At 31.1% G+C, this 15,246-nt stretch overlaps 2 protein-coding genes across 3 annotated transcripts; one reads left to right on the top strand and one right to left on the bottom strand.

Moving 5' to 3' along the window:
- Nucleotides 1-142: 142 nt before the first annotated feature.
- LOC117227971 (facilitated trehalose transporter Tret1) lies at nt 143-7,910 on the bottom strand. The gene is made up of 3 exons (XM_033483550.2): nt 7,804-7,910; nt 7,506-7,582; nt 143-4,473 (listed from the first exon to the last, which is right to left on the bottom strand). The coding sequence occupies exons 2-3, from the start codon at nt 7,555-7,557 to the stop codon at nt 3,095-3,097; spliced, it is 1,431 nt and encodes a 476-aa protein (XP_033339441.1). The 5' UTR covers nt 7,558-7,582; nt 7,804-7,910; the 3' UTR covers nt 143-3,094.
- Nucleotides 7,911-9,207: 1,297 nt separating this feature from the next.
- Tsp97E (Tetraspanin 97E) lies at nt 9,208-14,652 on the top strand. Of its 2 annotated transcripts, XM_033483553.2 has the most exons (7): nt 9,211-9,458; nt 9,884-10,051; nt 10,856-10,954; nt 11,017-11,139; nt 11,205-11,330; nt 11,520-11,647; nt 12,136-12,750. In XM_033483553.2, the coding sequence occupies exons 1-6, from the start codon at nt 9,399-9,401 to the stop codon at nt 11,592-11,594; spliced, it is 651 nt and encodes a 216-aa protein (XP_033339444.1). In that variant the 5' UTR covers nt 9,211-9,398; the 3' UTR covers nt 11,595-11,647; nt 12,136-12,750. The 2 variants fall into 2 exon arrangements, with proteins under 2 accessions (XP_033339445.1, XP_033339444.1); XM_033483554.2 differs by lacking the exon at nt 11,520-11,647 and having other exon boundaries at nt 9,208-9,458; nt 12,136-14,652.
- Nucleotides 14,653-15,246: the final 594 nt, after the last annotated feature.

Genomic DNA, 15,246 nt, shown 5'->3' with positions numbered 1-15,246 from the left:
AAAGACAAAACTGATTTTGGACATAAACATAAAAAAAAAAATGACAAGGTCGTAGAAAGCAGTTGAATTCCACAGAGAAATGCACAGAAACATTAAGCGTAACGGAACAAGTTGAAGGTATAAATAACAAGAGTTACGATGATTTAATTGCTTCCCTTAAACAGTAAACTTTATTAACATTATAAATTGCAAACTTCTACATGGTAGAAATCTGAACGACGTTGCGTCTCGATTATTTCACACCCTGCTTGAAAGGGAATTGTAGAGAGTCGTGCAATTGCGTGAACGTAATAGTTGAGTTAAAACGCATTATATAATAAACACTGTATTCATTTCATATAATCGCGCTCTGTCGACCCTCTTCATGTCTAATTACATCGCTCGGGCTACTACATCAAAGCGATTTGCCTTTGTTGATGCAGCAGCGAGCCGACAGCGACCGAAAGGAACGCAAAAACAGATCCGCCATACCTTATAATCGGATTATGCGAATTAAGCGGGGGCGATTATATGAGAGGAATGCAATGTACAATTAAGATCTTAGAAACATCAGTTCCTATACGTAGGGAACATTTAAATTGGCTTATTCCAATGTAACTCAGACTAAAAGTCGTTAAAATCTCTAGTGTAATAGCAAATATTCCGTAGCATGATCAGGAGAACATTCGAATCCATGTTGCTGATAATATTTTGAAGAACTGCAGAAATATCAAAGAGAAATGTTGTATATTCTTCGCTATGGTCGGATCGATGTTGCAGCTATTTCTGTCGTCGATCATTTGCATTAATATGTCCGAGATGTGTATACGTATGTACGAAATGAATCATGCTACGGTGCTCACAGAAATCCTTTTTGCAACAGGGCCATTAGCGCGCGCAATTTTACACACTCGCGATAATACACGGCGCACTTTGATAACGTTTAATCGTAATCGCGTTATTAATTATGTTTCTTGCACCCTGCCTCAAAGGGATATTAGATGTTCGTAATCGCCAAACTAGTTACAAGGAAATTATGTTTCCCTAAGAGCTTTGATATATTTAATCCGTGTACCACCTTTCGTTCGTTTCATTATAATCAGTTTCGTTTGAGAGTATCGACCGTCATGCTAATTGACGTTTCATCGAATCGAAAATATATATTCTTCGAGTAATTACGGTGATCCACGGATTGAATAATTTTGTTTCGCTTCGATGACTTGAAAAAATCGATGGAGTTTCGCATCGTTTATAAAATCGTGTTATCACATTGCTTCAGTACTGTTCCTGTCACCATGTAACATCATTTGGCAGTAAATAAATATATAGCTTACGATTAATTTAATATCTATCAGTCTCAACGTTTAACCCTGCCTGAAAGGGAAAGAAGATGGTCATGCGAGTTTGCTCTTTGCGGTCGGAATCCTGACTAGCGCACACATACTATCGCATGATTTCGAAAAATTCTTCCGATCTGGAATTAATTTCAAGAAAACATGGAGAAAATCGCACTATTCTCGGTTAAAATTGCTTCGGCTATCACTGACAAGATCAGCAAACATTTTACCATATTTTATCATACAAACGGAGCACACCATTTGCATATAACTATCTACATGGTGTTTCGCTGAAGTAAAGTCTTTTGGTTTAGACGAATACTTAAATCTTCGAATTTTCGTTTTTTTTTCGAGGTTTCAAGATCATAGATAATTATTGAATAACAATGACATATCTTCATCATCGTGTTGTTACAGCTGATAAACAAATCTTAAATAAACCTCTGTAAAAATCTCATAAAGATTTCAAAGAAACTAAGAACCGTTAAACTATAATCGAACGTGCTAGATCATCATTTCAGGTTCGTATACGAAAATGTCTTGAAAACAATGGAGGTCATACCGACATGCAAAATAATAAAAATTTTACAGAAGAATTAAACATGCAACGACTTTCTCTTGCTACTACTTTTGTGTACCCGCAAAAGCAACAAACATATTAAAGTTTGCAAGATAAACAAAACACCCTGTATGCAGATACGTATATTAATTTGTAAGTATAAATGTTTGTTCAGTAACTTCTTAGTATGACGCAAAACACGTCGATGCTGTTTTGATAAATTTACTGTTTTTTCTTCAGAAAAATGTTGTCATTCTAACCGAAGCAAATTTTTTCAAGTGAGATACGGGCCCTCGTTTAAAAAGTAACACTTCTTACATTCTAAGTTGGAAGAGAAAAAAACTTCAAGGATGAACATATTTAAAAATACTCTGGCTATAAAGTAATATTAAAGCAGAAATATCAGATATAATTGACACCTGCAAAACTTTTAGAAACTCATGAAAAACACTTGTTTAATATCCAATTGCTTAGATTTTTCAAGATTCCAGTCAAAATGGTGGTCTGTGTTCAATTTCGAAAATGAATGTTCGATTTACTCTAACTAGCCTGCAGATCCGTATAGAAAATACAAATTGCTTAAGTTAAGTATAAGACACAAAAGTTAGAGGGAAATGTCTTTCTTCATTTAATAATTATAATAAGTTGAAAATAATGTAGCAATATCCACAACTTCTTCTAATGACCTTGCAATTCATTTTTGTCATAAATGCATAAAATTCGCAGTCTAATTATAACTCATCGTGCTACAAAATACCAGAGCTAATTTTGATGCTTATTAGTTAGTGTACAAAATTGTTATATCTTAACAAATTTTAACAATGCACTGTAACTAGAATGCAAAACATCCATTCTTTGTTTACGAATTTATAAGAAACATAGATTTCTGCTTTGTTGGATAAAATCTAAAATAAAGGAGATTATTAAGTTGCACTGCTTTAGAAGAAATTTAGGAAGGTCACAAAAGGCTAACAATATTTCTTATGAATTTCCCAACGTACGCACTGAAGAGATAAATACAAAATTTTGTCCAGTATCAGAATCGCATTTGTTTTTAGACAAATAAATTCGAAAACCATAGTCTCCGATTTCTATAAAGAATTTTGTATCTCGAATGTAAATTATTTTAAAAACTGTAGAAATCTATTATTGATTTTTTCGAGATACGTTTGCAAATCCAGACCACCATCATTAAAAGAAAGACACACTCTTAAAAAACTTAAGCAAGAGTACATACCTGAATTTCTTTCTTTTTCATATGCCCTTTCCGTTGTTTTCCCTTCTTACAGTTTAGATCCTCTTGTATTTCTAGCAACGATTTTCCTTTGGTTTCCGGTACCACGAAGAAGATAAAAACGATACCAAGGAAACAACTAACAGCAAACCAACCGAAGGATGTATAGACTCCACACGAATCGGAAATCACCTGATACATTTTCGAGACGAAAAATGCCCACAGGGAAGCCCAGACATTAGCTAAGGACACAGCTGCCCCTTTGACGTTTGTAGGGAACAGCTCACCGAGCATCATGTAGGACAATGGATTTAAGCCTAACGCTATAATGAGTTCGTAGAATATTACAGAGGCATGAAGAATCCAGCCAAAGTTAGACATATTGATGTACATCTGGAACTTGAGGAAGTAGAATGCACCGGCCACGGCTAAAGACAATCCACCTAGTAGAGTCGTGATCAGAAGCAGCGGTCTCCTACCTAATTTATCTACCAAAGCTGCGGCTGCAACGCCAGCGATCAGTTGCAACATACTTAAAATGATCACTGCTATCCCAGCGGACAATTCCGTGTCGGCCTCCTCGAGAATTTCCTGAGTATACGACTCTACAGCAGCTATGCCGCTGAATTGGAGCACCAGCTGGAGACCAAAGCTGATCATCACAGCTTTCCTATTGCCAGGTGTGTTGAATAGGTCCCAGAAGTGTCCTTTATCGGTGAGATCGCGGATCACGGTCTTCTGTATTTGCTCCATATCCTCTTCCAATTGCTCTTCCGTTGCGTACCGTTTGAGCGACTTCAGACTCTTCATAGCCTGGTCCTCGCGGTTCTTCATCAGCAAGAAGTACGGAGACTCGGGCATCCAGGTGAACGTCAGGAAGAAGATTATAGGAATTACAGCGCAACTGTAAGTCAAGCAGTTGTAGGGGACAAAAGGTCCAATCGCATGGGCGTACAACTCGCCGAAGGTCACCATTAGTTTAATGAAAGACCCCAAGGACCCCCGGATCTCCTTGTCGGCGATCTCACCGATGTACATAGGACACACGACGTACGCCACGCCGAGGCCGAATCCGCTGATGAATCTCGAGATATATAAGACGTACGGGCTCGAGGCTACCAGGATTAGGATCCAGCCGACTGTGAGAGGTACTCCAGCTATTAGCAGGCAGATCTTTCGACCGAGCCAATCTACTATGAAAGCTGCGAACACGTTGCCCGGTATCGAACCGAGGAGGACGAACGAGGCGATCCACGATGCATCGTCCGAAGTCAATAAAATATGAGAATCCGGAGATTTCAGTTGCGGTAATGTCGGTGATGTCCAGCCTATGTGAGCTCCAGATGTTGCCATGGATAAGGTGGCTGTTTTTTTAAACAAAAATTAGACATATAAAATTGCTCTATTCGAAACTTTCAATCGAACGAACAACGAATCGCTAACTGCGCTGGACGATACTAATCTTGCAAACAAAAACCAAATTAACAATTTACAACAAAGCCATAACTTCTGTATAAGCAAAAAGGGAAAACTTTGTAGAAATAACAATAATAGAGAAAGAAAGTTCTCCTGGCCATGAACTACAAGTAATTCACTGATAAAGTCTCTTGTTTGATGATTGATGGACTTTATTTACTGAGTGCATCAAAAGTCGGGCAAATATTCATAAGAAAGAATATATTTATAAAAAAATACGCGTAAGATTTCGCGTATTCGTACTTAAAATATTACTAAACAAAATAAAACGAAATCACATTCATAATATAACAAATTGAGGAGTCTTTTAATTTCTTTCCTTCCATAAACTGCGAATTTCGTAAAAGATTAAATATTATTTATCAATCGAACCTAACTTTTATTGCAAAGTATCTATAAAACCAAATGAGAGATTACAATAATCTCAACGTAACTCAATTGATTTACAAAACCAATAATAGAATCATTGTTACGTAAGTTTGAAGCCCTGACTTATATAGTCTTTAGTCTTTCCAAAGATTGAAATGAAAAGCCTGGCACAAAGCATTACGGGATAACCTCGGTAGCTCTTTATAGCACCAGCACGTTGATCATCTGGTTAGATATTATGCAGTCACCTTGAATTGCAACGATTATACGAATTGACTTATCGCACGGTGTTTTAACTATATCTAGGTGCATCGCTGCACTGAAACAAATTGTGCCAAATACGGCGCATGTGCAGTCAGAAGATAAGAACACGAAGGAGCCCAGAGGTTCCCTACCTTTTGTTTCTAGAAAAATGCTGAAGTAGAGACTTCTGCAAACATTGTCGCTCAATATGCAATCAAATGTTAAGCGGGTGTACATAGGCAGTACTGAACGAGCACACTATTAACTCGGTTAAAAATTTACAACCGACAACAGAAGCAACTGCCGCGTCTGTTTTACACCCTTTTCCCCGCTCTGCATGCTCATTTTTGGGTCAATTCATTACAAGAGACCTGTAACGATCTGCCGCACGTCGATTCGTATAAAAAAAAAACGTTGTTCAAATGTAATAAGTTCGAGCGAAACCTTTTGCAATATTTTTTAACGATATAGGGTAAATGTGCCGATGACTACAGTATCATGCTTCAATCGTTCTTTATTTTAATTTATCCTAACTTATCACTTGAGCATTTTATTGAAGAATGATGTGTTTTGCATAACAATCAAAATTGATTACCCTCAAACCCTAATACCATATAAGAAATTTTGTACGCATTACTGCGAACAAAAAGAGATGTATAGCAATTAATGCGGTTTAGAATTCGAAAGCGTTCGGAAACAAACTCCGTACCTAGGTATTACTTAATAAATAAATAATTTTTGTATTTATCACATTTTGAATGAATAAAGCTTTTATTAATTTTAATAAAATACAGTAAGAAAAATGCGATCAATCTTTGTTAATATACATGTTTTCTTGTACTTTAAAGAATATCGTAAATGCGTAAAGACCCATAGTCTAAGTAGTACACTTGACTAATTTTCGAATGCAGTTTTCTCAAACATGAAACTTCCAACACAATTTCGTCACGTTTTTAATCATAAATCACATAACGAATTACCGGAGAACGGGAGAGGATCGCGACATCCATTTGTAATAAAAGGATCTAATCTTTGGCGACATTCATTTGTAATGAAAAATGAGTTTTTGCAACAGCAGTTATTCAGCTTAATGAATCCATGAAAAGAAAGTGACACGTTCGCTGAAAAGTACCCAATAAATTCGGACGTTTTTTTCCGGCAGCTAAGAATGCGCTTAATTGTTCGAACAAATAGTAGGAGGCTGTTGTTGCACCAGTAACGTTGGTAAATACTTCAACATTTGTGATAACAGCTTTCATGTTTGAACATTATTGTGAAACCAAAATAATCATTCATATATTAGAAAATAGGGAGCAAAATGTCTCAAGAATAATTATTAATAAATATGATAAATTATTTCTCTCCATTAAAATCGTTTATAAGATTAACCACTTCCGTTTCTTTAGAATACTGCTTTAGAATAGCAACACGATTTAATAACAGTGAATTCCTCTTTTGTTCTTATTTTGAAAATAAACAAAACATTTGTTTACATTTATCAACAAATCGTTCAATATTCTCACGCGCATTATGATAATCATTCACGTGGTTTCACCAAGCAAGATCTTACAGAAGTCGTCACATAATAAATCAGACTGTTTGCTTGCACTTTTAACTGTTCAATTTTTCTGCTAGCATCTCTTCATATTGAAAAAATATTGCAAACTGCATTATTCATCTAAACTTCTTCCCTTCACGTATTTTAAAATAATTGCATAAATTAATTGATTTCAATCCCTTTAGTTGCATACAGTGGTCCACAAAAGTTTTCGTACACCTTTTAAAACGCAATCACTTTTTTAGAACTGGACTAAATAACTTGAATTTTATTTAGATGATAAAGGAACTAGTCTACTAGAAAATGACTAAAATACTGCCCCCACATTGCATTTAATGCAGCACATCATATTTATATAGTTCTACAATCTTTCTTTTAAATAATTAAATACATATATTTTACCTGCAGAAATATGCTACCCATTTTTAGTTTCGGAGTTCTTAGACAAAATATGTTAAATGAGTGTGTCGTAGACATAGTGCTCAGTCCTTTTAAATAGATTATTTATATTAAATAGAAATTTAAAATAATAGAAAGATAAAACATGATTTAAAAATATCGGTGAATTATTTTCAATATATTAAAATGATTAATGCATGGCAGAAATTTCAATTTAGCAATTGATGTACAGTATTTTACATACAAATCCGCAGCCTAGCCTTATGAAACTTAACTGATAATAATAATTCAGTTTATGAGGTAATATTTGTCTTACTATAAAAAAGTATAAATTTTAATAAACTTTATTACCTGTAATCGCTGCTAAATATTGCGGCCACCACTTAATGCGCGATTCGTCCATATTTCTTATTTCTTCTTATACTGGACTACAACAAATGAGGAATACCTTAATATGCGATCTTTACAATTTATATTTTGTGTCAAACATTCAAATTTCGTGTTTATATCGAACACATTCATTTGTCATGAAAAACGAGACAACAGTGTGTTTGCATGATGCAATTATAGAACTTGTTTCCACGAATTGTGGAAGATTTTCACGGGACTCTGATTAATTATGTGCGATTCCCGCTAATGCAATGCTTACAGAGATAGCGATGGAACGTGACGATGCCACCAGAAAGTACAACAGCTACGAGCTGGCGTTCTTCGAGCCTCTTTTTAACACATTATAGTTAGAATGGAAGTTTAATCACGACGTACTAGATTTTATACATCAGTTTATCAGCAGATCTGTTATCGTAATCAAATTTCAGACGATCCCCACTTCCTTGTTCGTAAGAAACTCTTCAAATTTTATCACGGCGAAACGCAAATGAGAAGCAAAAGGACGAGAAATGTCAGCAAAAGAGGAACTCTAAACTAAAATTACAAATAGTAATTATTTGCTATAAACTACCAAATACAATTTAAAGGCTTTTTATACAACAAATCCTACAACAATATTCTACTAAGATTCGACTTTTTTAGTTGATATTATACTTACAATTGTTACTAAGTTTTTGTAGAGTAACTTAAGCTTGAGGTATATTTTTTAATACATAACAACTATTTTATTAAGTAGATATACTAAAGGTAAATACTGTGTCAGTTTTAATTTACGGTATGAATAAAAGATAAAATATGTAATATCCAAATATTTTTAAAAATTATACGTTCTATGATGAAAACACACCTATGCGTTATCTGATGCGTTTAATTTGCGCTTCGCATCAAAAGAATTTAATCTCGGCACCTGTTATCACGAAATATTTATGACCGTAATATTTATTTCGCTCAAATGTCTAAATGTGGTTTGGAAAAGCAAAGAACACTCTGCGTTGAGTCTTAGAATCCAGAAGTTCAAATTATCATTAATTTAGTATAATTTCGTTACCCGCAACTTCATTTCGTGAGTACTTCCATTTATAGTATTAATTAATTGTTTACAAATACATTTTATCTGTATTTATTATATATAATTTATCTCTAAGAATATATTAATCGAGTTAATTATACAGTAGTCATATTTTATTTGTCAGTGCAACAATCGGTACAATAAAAATCATTTTATATCTTGAAAACTTTTTAAATCGAATAATTCAAGTGAATATTAAAGTCTAACGATGAAGACGATTAATTACCATAAAAATTAACGAATTGAATCAATAATTAAACTCAGTTCTTAAATAATATCACGAGAAATCATAAATTTAAGGAAAACTCACGCTGTTAACATAATATAATTAAAAACGTACTTCCTTTCCAAATTATAATCAAATATATTTGTTTGTTGATATTGAAATGGCACACATGTTTAATTCAAAATGGAGTTCAAAAATTTAAGTAATTTATATAAACAACCTAAAGTAATGAATATATTGCACTGCGAATGACGTTTTAATTACTGGAACGCAATGTGTATCGTCACCTGTGAATTCTACACCTGTGAAATTCTAAGTACAATATTTATCTTGCGCGGGTAAAACGCAATCTCGAGAAATCGAAGTCGATTGCACTCGAACTGTAGCAGTGCGAGCAGTCGTAAACTGTCTGCAACAAGGGTTGATCGCGTATGCATATTTCTTGTTAATTCGTGTGTATTAATAATAAAGTGTGCAAATTCTTAGATTACTGTGAGTCAACAAAACGACAAACCCTTGCGGGTGAATACGCCGAAGAGAACAAAGCTACTATACGAAGATGTGTGGCGGTTTCACTTGTTCCAAAAATGCTTTGACAGCACTAAACATCCTTTATATCGTAAGCTGTACTTCCTGGCATAGATTTGTCTACTCTATGCAAAACTGAACCCTTTCGCTTTAATTCAATTTTATCGCAACTTCTTATGGGTTTTCAGATAGTTATTAATATATATGAGGCGAATATGGAAACGATTTTATTCTTTTATTTTCTGTCACCAAGAAGCCATTTAGCTTGTATTAGATAAATACATATATCTCATACAGAATCTTCTACCAATTTCAGATATTTAACTATTTATTTAGTTGTCATGAATTAATAGAAGTAATTTTCTTCAAGAATATTAACATATTTTATAATCTATTTCTCTGACAGCAATTTAACATGTATGAAAAAGGATAGACATGTAAAAATTAGTTTCTTTAGTCTGCTTTTAAACCATAGGAAGTAAACAACTAAGTACTTTTAAATTGCTAAAATTTTAGGTGGTTGCATTTATTCTCATCGGCGTAGCTGTTTATGGAAGAGCATCTGCATTAGTTACAAATCTCCCTATAATAGGAGGTATTTTAGCATGTGGGGTGATTTTAATACTTATTTCAATACTCGGACTCATTGGTGCTATTAAACACCATCAAGTTTTATTATTCTTTGTATCCTTCAAAAAATATATTTAAGTATGTACAAGTTAGTGATATTCAATGCTCGTTAATAGATAAGAGAAAATTTAAGGGGATGATACTTTAGGATAATGTGAAACTATAATCAAGAATGAAAAAATTATAATTTCAAATTGAGTTTCAGTTATGAACAATTAAAAAATTTCCTAATATATCAGTAATAGCACATGTAGGTTTGTGAAAAAAGATAAGGGCACCGAACTGATTCCCACACTATTATTGGTTGATTTTAATTGTTAATAATTTTTAAATTCTTATTACTTTTGAATAATGTTAAATACATATTTTACTTCTGTATTTGAACATGTTAAAGACAATAATCATATTAATAAAAATATTCACTAATAATTCTTATACTTTATTTGTATTGTTTTATGATTGCTCTTTTATTGTTTCAATTGAATACATTTATGTATCCTTTATTTTATCCATCAATAAAATGAAAACTATTCATATTTTATTAACCAAGTGTAAGGTTTATGTCAAAAGAAAGTGAATCATTTTTTGTTTGTTAAATTATTCTGTTACTTTCTACGACTTCTAATGATATTTCAAACAAGTAATGGAATTTATCTGTTTAGATTAATTGGAAAGAATTAAATGTAAATATAAAATATCTGATTAGTTGTAAGTTATTTTTTAGGTAACATTACCTATATACAAGGTATTATAATAATTGACTTGAAATGTATATGTATCTTCATTGAAAGTGTTAATCTCGTTAAATTAGATATATCATAAAAATAAAAAATATAATCCTTAACATTATTTTTACAGTACATGTTCATTCTATTCCTGTTGTTCTTAATTCAATTCAGTATTGCTTGTGCTTGTCTTGCTGTTAATACCAAGCAACAAGAACAGTTAGCAGAGCAGGTAATATTATTTTTATTAGTTTACATTACTATAAAAGTAATGACATTTGATAATATTTGTAGGGCTGGAAACGTGTTGGAGATGATTTGAAAGCGAAAGTTCAGACAACTTTTAATTGTTGCAGCTTTAATAGCACTAGCATAGAGTTAGAAAATGATGGTCCACTGTCTTGCAAAGTAGTCAATGTAAGTGTATTTGAACTAAATGGAGAACATATATTTCAAAAATAAAAAATACTTTATATTTTCAGAAAATCTGTTGTCCTACCGGCAATTATAACTGTATGTGTCCATCATGTATGCTAATATTACAATCTACAATTGATTATGCATTTAAATTATGTGGCAGTATAGGATTGTTCTTTAGCTTTACTGAGGTAATATAATAAGGATCCACTATTAATTTTACATAAAATGACTTTTCAAATACTATTCAATATTCGTTTATAAAGTGTAGTGTGCAAAGTATGTATACTGCTTAAATGATACATTACATTTGTGACACGTTTTTCGTTAAAATGAAAAATATTATTGAGCTGATGTTAACTTGTGTACTCATATTGCAGTTTATTGGTGTATGGTTGACCGTGCGATACAGGAACCAGAAAGATCCACGAGCTAATCCTAGTGCTTTTCTCTAGTCTAACACCATCACTATGTCCTCTGTCACCTCATATGATCGTCCTAATAGATGGTGGGTGGTTTCATTTGTGATTTTTAAGTTTCATATTGAGATATTTAGGAACATATTATTTATGTTGTTCACATATAATTTATGTGTAAGGTAATATCAATTAATATTTAAAATCTCAAAAGAGATATCACGTTTCAACCTCAATTAATTTTTTCGACCAGATTATTAATTATAACAACTAACTCACAAGAATTCTAATAAAAGATATAATACTTTGCTTTTGATATGCATATAATAGAGATAATCGCTCCACATTTTTCAGTTGTAATTATTTATAATATAATTGTCATACATGCAACAGTCTTACAAATTTTCTGTATACATAGAAGATGCCTGAATTTTGATCTAAAATTATATCTCTTTATATGCACAATTCATTAATTCTAATACATTTTAATAATAGTAATCAACACTGTTTATGAATAACATCAGCATTGTGAATTATGCAACTGTCTATCAATGTCAAGAATATATAATTATATTTTCAGGTGATTGCAGCTTTCTTTGCAAGACGTTACAGAAACCAATTAAATCCACATCGGAAGGATTCAATCTTTCCAGCATTATAATTTTCATTAAAATGGCTTATATGGTTTAACACTTTAATGACGGAAAACTCGACGTAGTGTCTTTCTAAATATTGATATAAAATATAAAACTATCATTTTATTGGTACTGGGACAAAATGTCCACTAAACTACAAATTATTTTGCACATTTCTAATGAAGAAGAAATGGACAACTGGTATATTTAGTGCTAAGTATAAGTTTTTAGTATAATAATGCTGTCGTTAAGGTGTTAGTCTATTACAGTTTTTCTAAAGAGAAATAGTATAAATATTGAATTACTATATTCTTTAGTAATTCATTATCCAGTTGAGTAAATCGATTTCAATTGCTACAGTATCGCATTTAGAAATAATTCATTATTTTAGAACCAAAGATTCGATTTTTATTTTGTAGCATGTTGCTTTGCATAATATAATTTTGAGAAAACTGTTCGTCTTTCACTGCAGTTTATAATGCTCAACGGGAAAAAAAACCTTTGAGAAGCGAATAGTTATACAACTTAGCACGAAATAAATAAACGACAGTCGAAATGTGTGCTCTAGTCATCCATTTAGAACAATCGTACTAAGCCTCAATGCGCCTTGTAGTGTAATAATTAGATACATTTCTGCGGACGCATTTCCACAAAACTTGCTTACTTTACTTCTATAAAACATTTTACAAACATATTCACTATCTACCATTATTAGCAAAGTGATCTCTTATTAGAAATTCGGATTTTCATTTATGGGCACATGAAATAATCTATATGGAATGTATAATTGTTTTCTAATTATCTGATGCTTTCTAAAACTGAAAAAGGTTCTATTTAATCTTTTTATGTTAAATAATGATATAGTTTATGAAATTTTCCTTTTTTGCAAATATTCAATTGGAATTGTAAAAAATATTCTTTCGTTTGAAAATGTTTTTGATTTTTGAATAGTTATTCGATAATGATATCGCGCTAATGAATCAAACATATTTATCCTATAATGGAAAGTACAACGTGACGCGATAAAAGTATTAAACTTAGGAATCTTACATCCTGGTATATTATCATATTACTGCCGTGTATATTATAATAATGCCATAATCAACGTATTATAAGTTTTTAATTCATATCAATTTTCTATATAATTTCTGTATCTTTTTTTACACGACCGAAAATATGTTCGATTACATCGTATATTCGATATTTTATGAAGCAGTTGAAGCAAGTATCAAAATTAATTATTCCGCAAATTCGTTTTATATGTTACAATTAGACTGAAAATGTTAATGTAGATATAGATTTTTATGTCTACTAAGATGTTATATTTTTAATCCATTTTATTAGTATAGATAATCGGTTATGTGTAAGTGCATAAAATTTATAGTTTATTTATAATAATTTCTTTTTTAAGAATGATCAATTTATAATTCAAATAATAATTATACTTCCAAAATTTATTACTGCCTTAAATTTAGGCTCAATTTAGTTAATTCTTACAAATTATTTGAATTTTACACAAATGATATAGATCACGCTTAGAACATGTACACGTATGTATTATAAAATAATCTAAAACGGATGTGCACAAATTATGTGTAAACTTAAAAAATTGCTTTATCATTTGTTTTGTTGCATTATGATATTTTTAACATTGTAATGTTAATTTCAGTTTATATCGAAATTAAAATTTAAACAAACCCTATATTTTAATGAGGTAAGAATAGAATCTGAAAAAGTCATCAATTATATGGAACAAGTTACATTATAATGTCGATTTTTTATCTTCAAATTATATAAAATATATTAACCCTTTACTACATGAATTATAAAAATTAATGAGGAACTATGTTTTGAAAATTCAAATATTAAATATATGTAGAATACGTAAAATTAATCTATCAATATTTAAAACAAAAAGTGTTTTATTACATTCAATTATATCATTACATCTAAGAATTAATAACATAGAAATTTTGGATTTACACCTATAAAAACATTACATGGCCGTAAAGGGTTAATATTCAAATATTCTCATTTTTCTATGCCACTATTTTTATCAGAAGCATGTATTATAACCCCATAGTAAGGATGTCATATCGTGCATCTAAATTTACAATTACTTGTGCATAATAAAGAGGTATCACATTCCATTAATGAAATTAAATAATTATAGTTTATTATATTGTAATCTTAAATGATGGAAATGATACAAATTTAGTAATATAATTTTAGCAATAACATCGTCAACAGTTCATTTGTTAAAAGTGATACAATTACACGAGATTATTTTGTAAATTAAAAAAGGAATATCAAATAATGATTTACGATGTTTAGATAGAAAATGCTTAATGTATTTCTAAACTGTATTAAATCGGAAAATTAATTTCAATAATGAAAACGAAGTCCAATTTATAAAAGTGTTAATTAAACTGTAATAAATACTATACATTCTTTTAGTATGATTAATATATCTTATTGAATATGTGTTGTATGCATATATCAATAATGAATATCCACATTTTATTCAAGAATTGTATTTAAAATTATTAAATAATAACGAAAAAGTACTTTCTTTCAGGTAGATTAAATTATACTGTAAACTTGATAATTAATTTATAATTAAGTTATGGTTGTTTGAAGAATTTGAATTAATAAATATATTTATAATGCTTAAACAATTTCTTGGGATAATTATTTTATATTACAAATTGCTTCTTCCCTATGCAAATATTATGTAAAAAAATTATTTGTCGACGATATGTGTTATTCATTGCATCTTATTTCATCCATAAATAAGAAAAAATAGTATTTCACGCACTGATTTTTTCAACCCCTATTGTTCGTCATTTCCTGTCCTCCATCTGTTCACTCTTTTGTTACTTTCAAACTTAATCTAGGAATGATTTCATTGTAATTAACAAAGAATCATAATTAACTATATAATAACGTTGCAAAAGTGATAAACTATATAACTACCTGTTATGGAATTTATTTCCGCATTTCGTCACCGATTACCTAATGAAACGATCTATGTATTGCTCGATTTTATCGACTTC

The sequence above is a fragment of the Megalopta genalis genome, chromosome 17 (genome assembly GCF_051020955.1).
Source record: "Megalopta genalis isolate 19385.01 chromosome 17, iyMegGena1_principal, whole genome shotgun sequence".
NCBI classification, from domain to species: domain Eukaryota; kingdom Metazoa; phylum Arthropoda; class Insecta; order Hymenoptera; family Halictidae; genus Megalopta; species Megalopta genalis.
This window is presented reverse-complemented; position numbering and strand designations above follow the sequence as displayed.

Excerpts from the sequence above, each read along its gene's own strand:
- Tsp97E (XM_033483554.2), top strand. The coding sequence starts at position 9,399 with ATGTGTGGCGGTTTCACTTGTTCCAAAAATGCTTTGACAGCACTAAAC. Across the intron at positions 10,052-10,855 it reads ATCAAGTTTTATTATTCTTT|TACATGTTCATTCTATTCCT; the intron begins GTATCCTTCAAA and ends TTATTTTTACAG. Across the intron at positions 11,140-11,204 it reads TGTCTTGCAAAGTAGTCAAT|AAAATCTGTTGTCCTACCGG; the intron begins GTAAGTGTATTT and ends TTATATTTTCAG.
- LOC117227971 (XM_033483550.2), bottom strand. The coding sequence starts at position 7,557 with ATGGACGAATCGCGCATTAAGTGGTGGCCGCAATATTTAGCAGCGATT. Across the intron at positions 4,474-7,505 it reads ATATTTAGCAGCGATTACAG|CCACCTTATCCATGGCAACA; the intron begins GTAATAAAGTTT and ends TTAAAAAAACAG.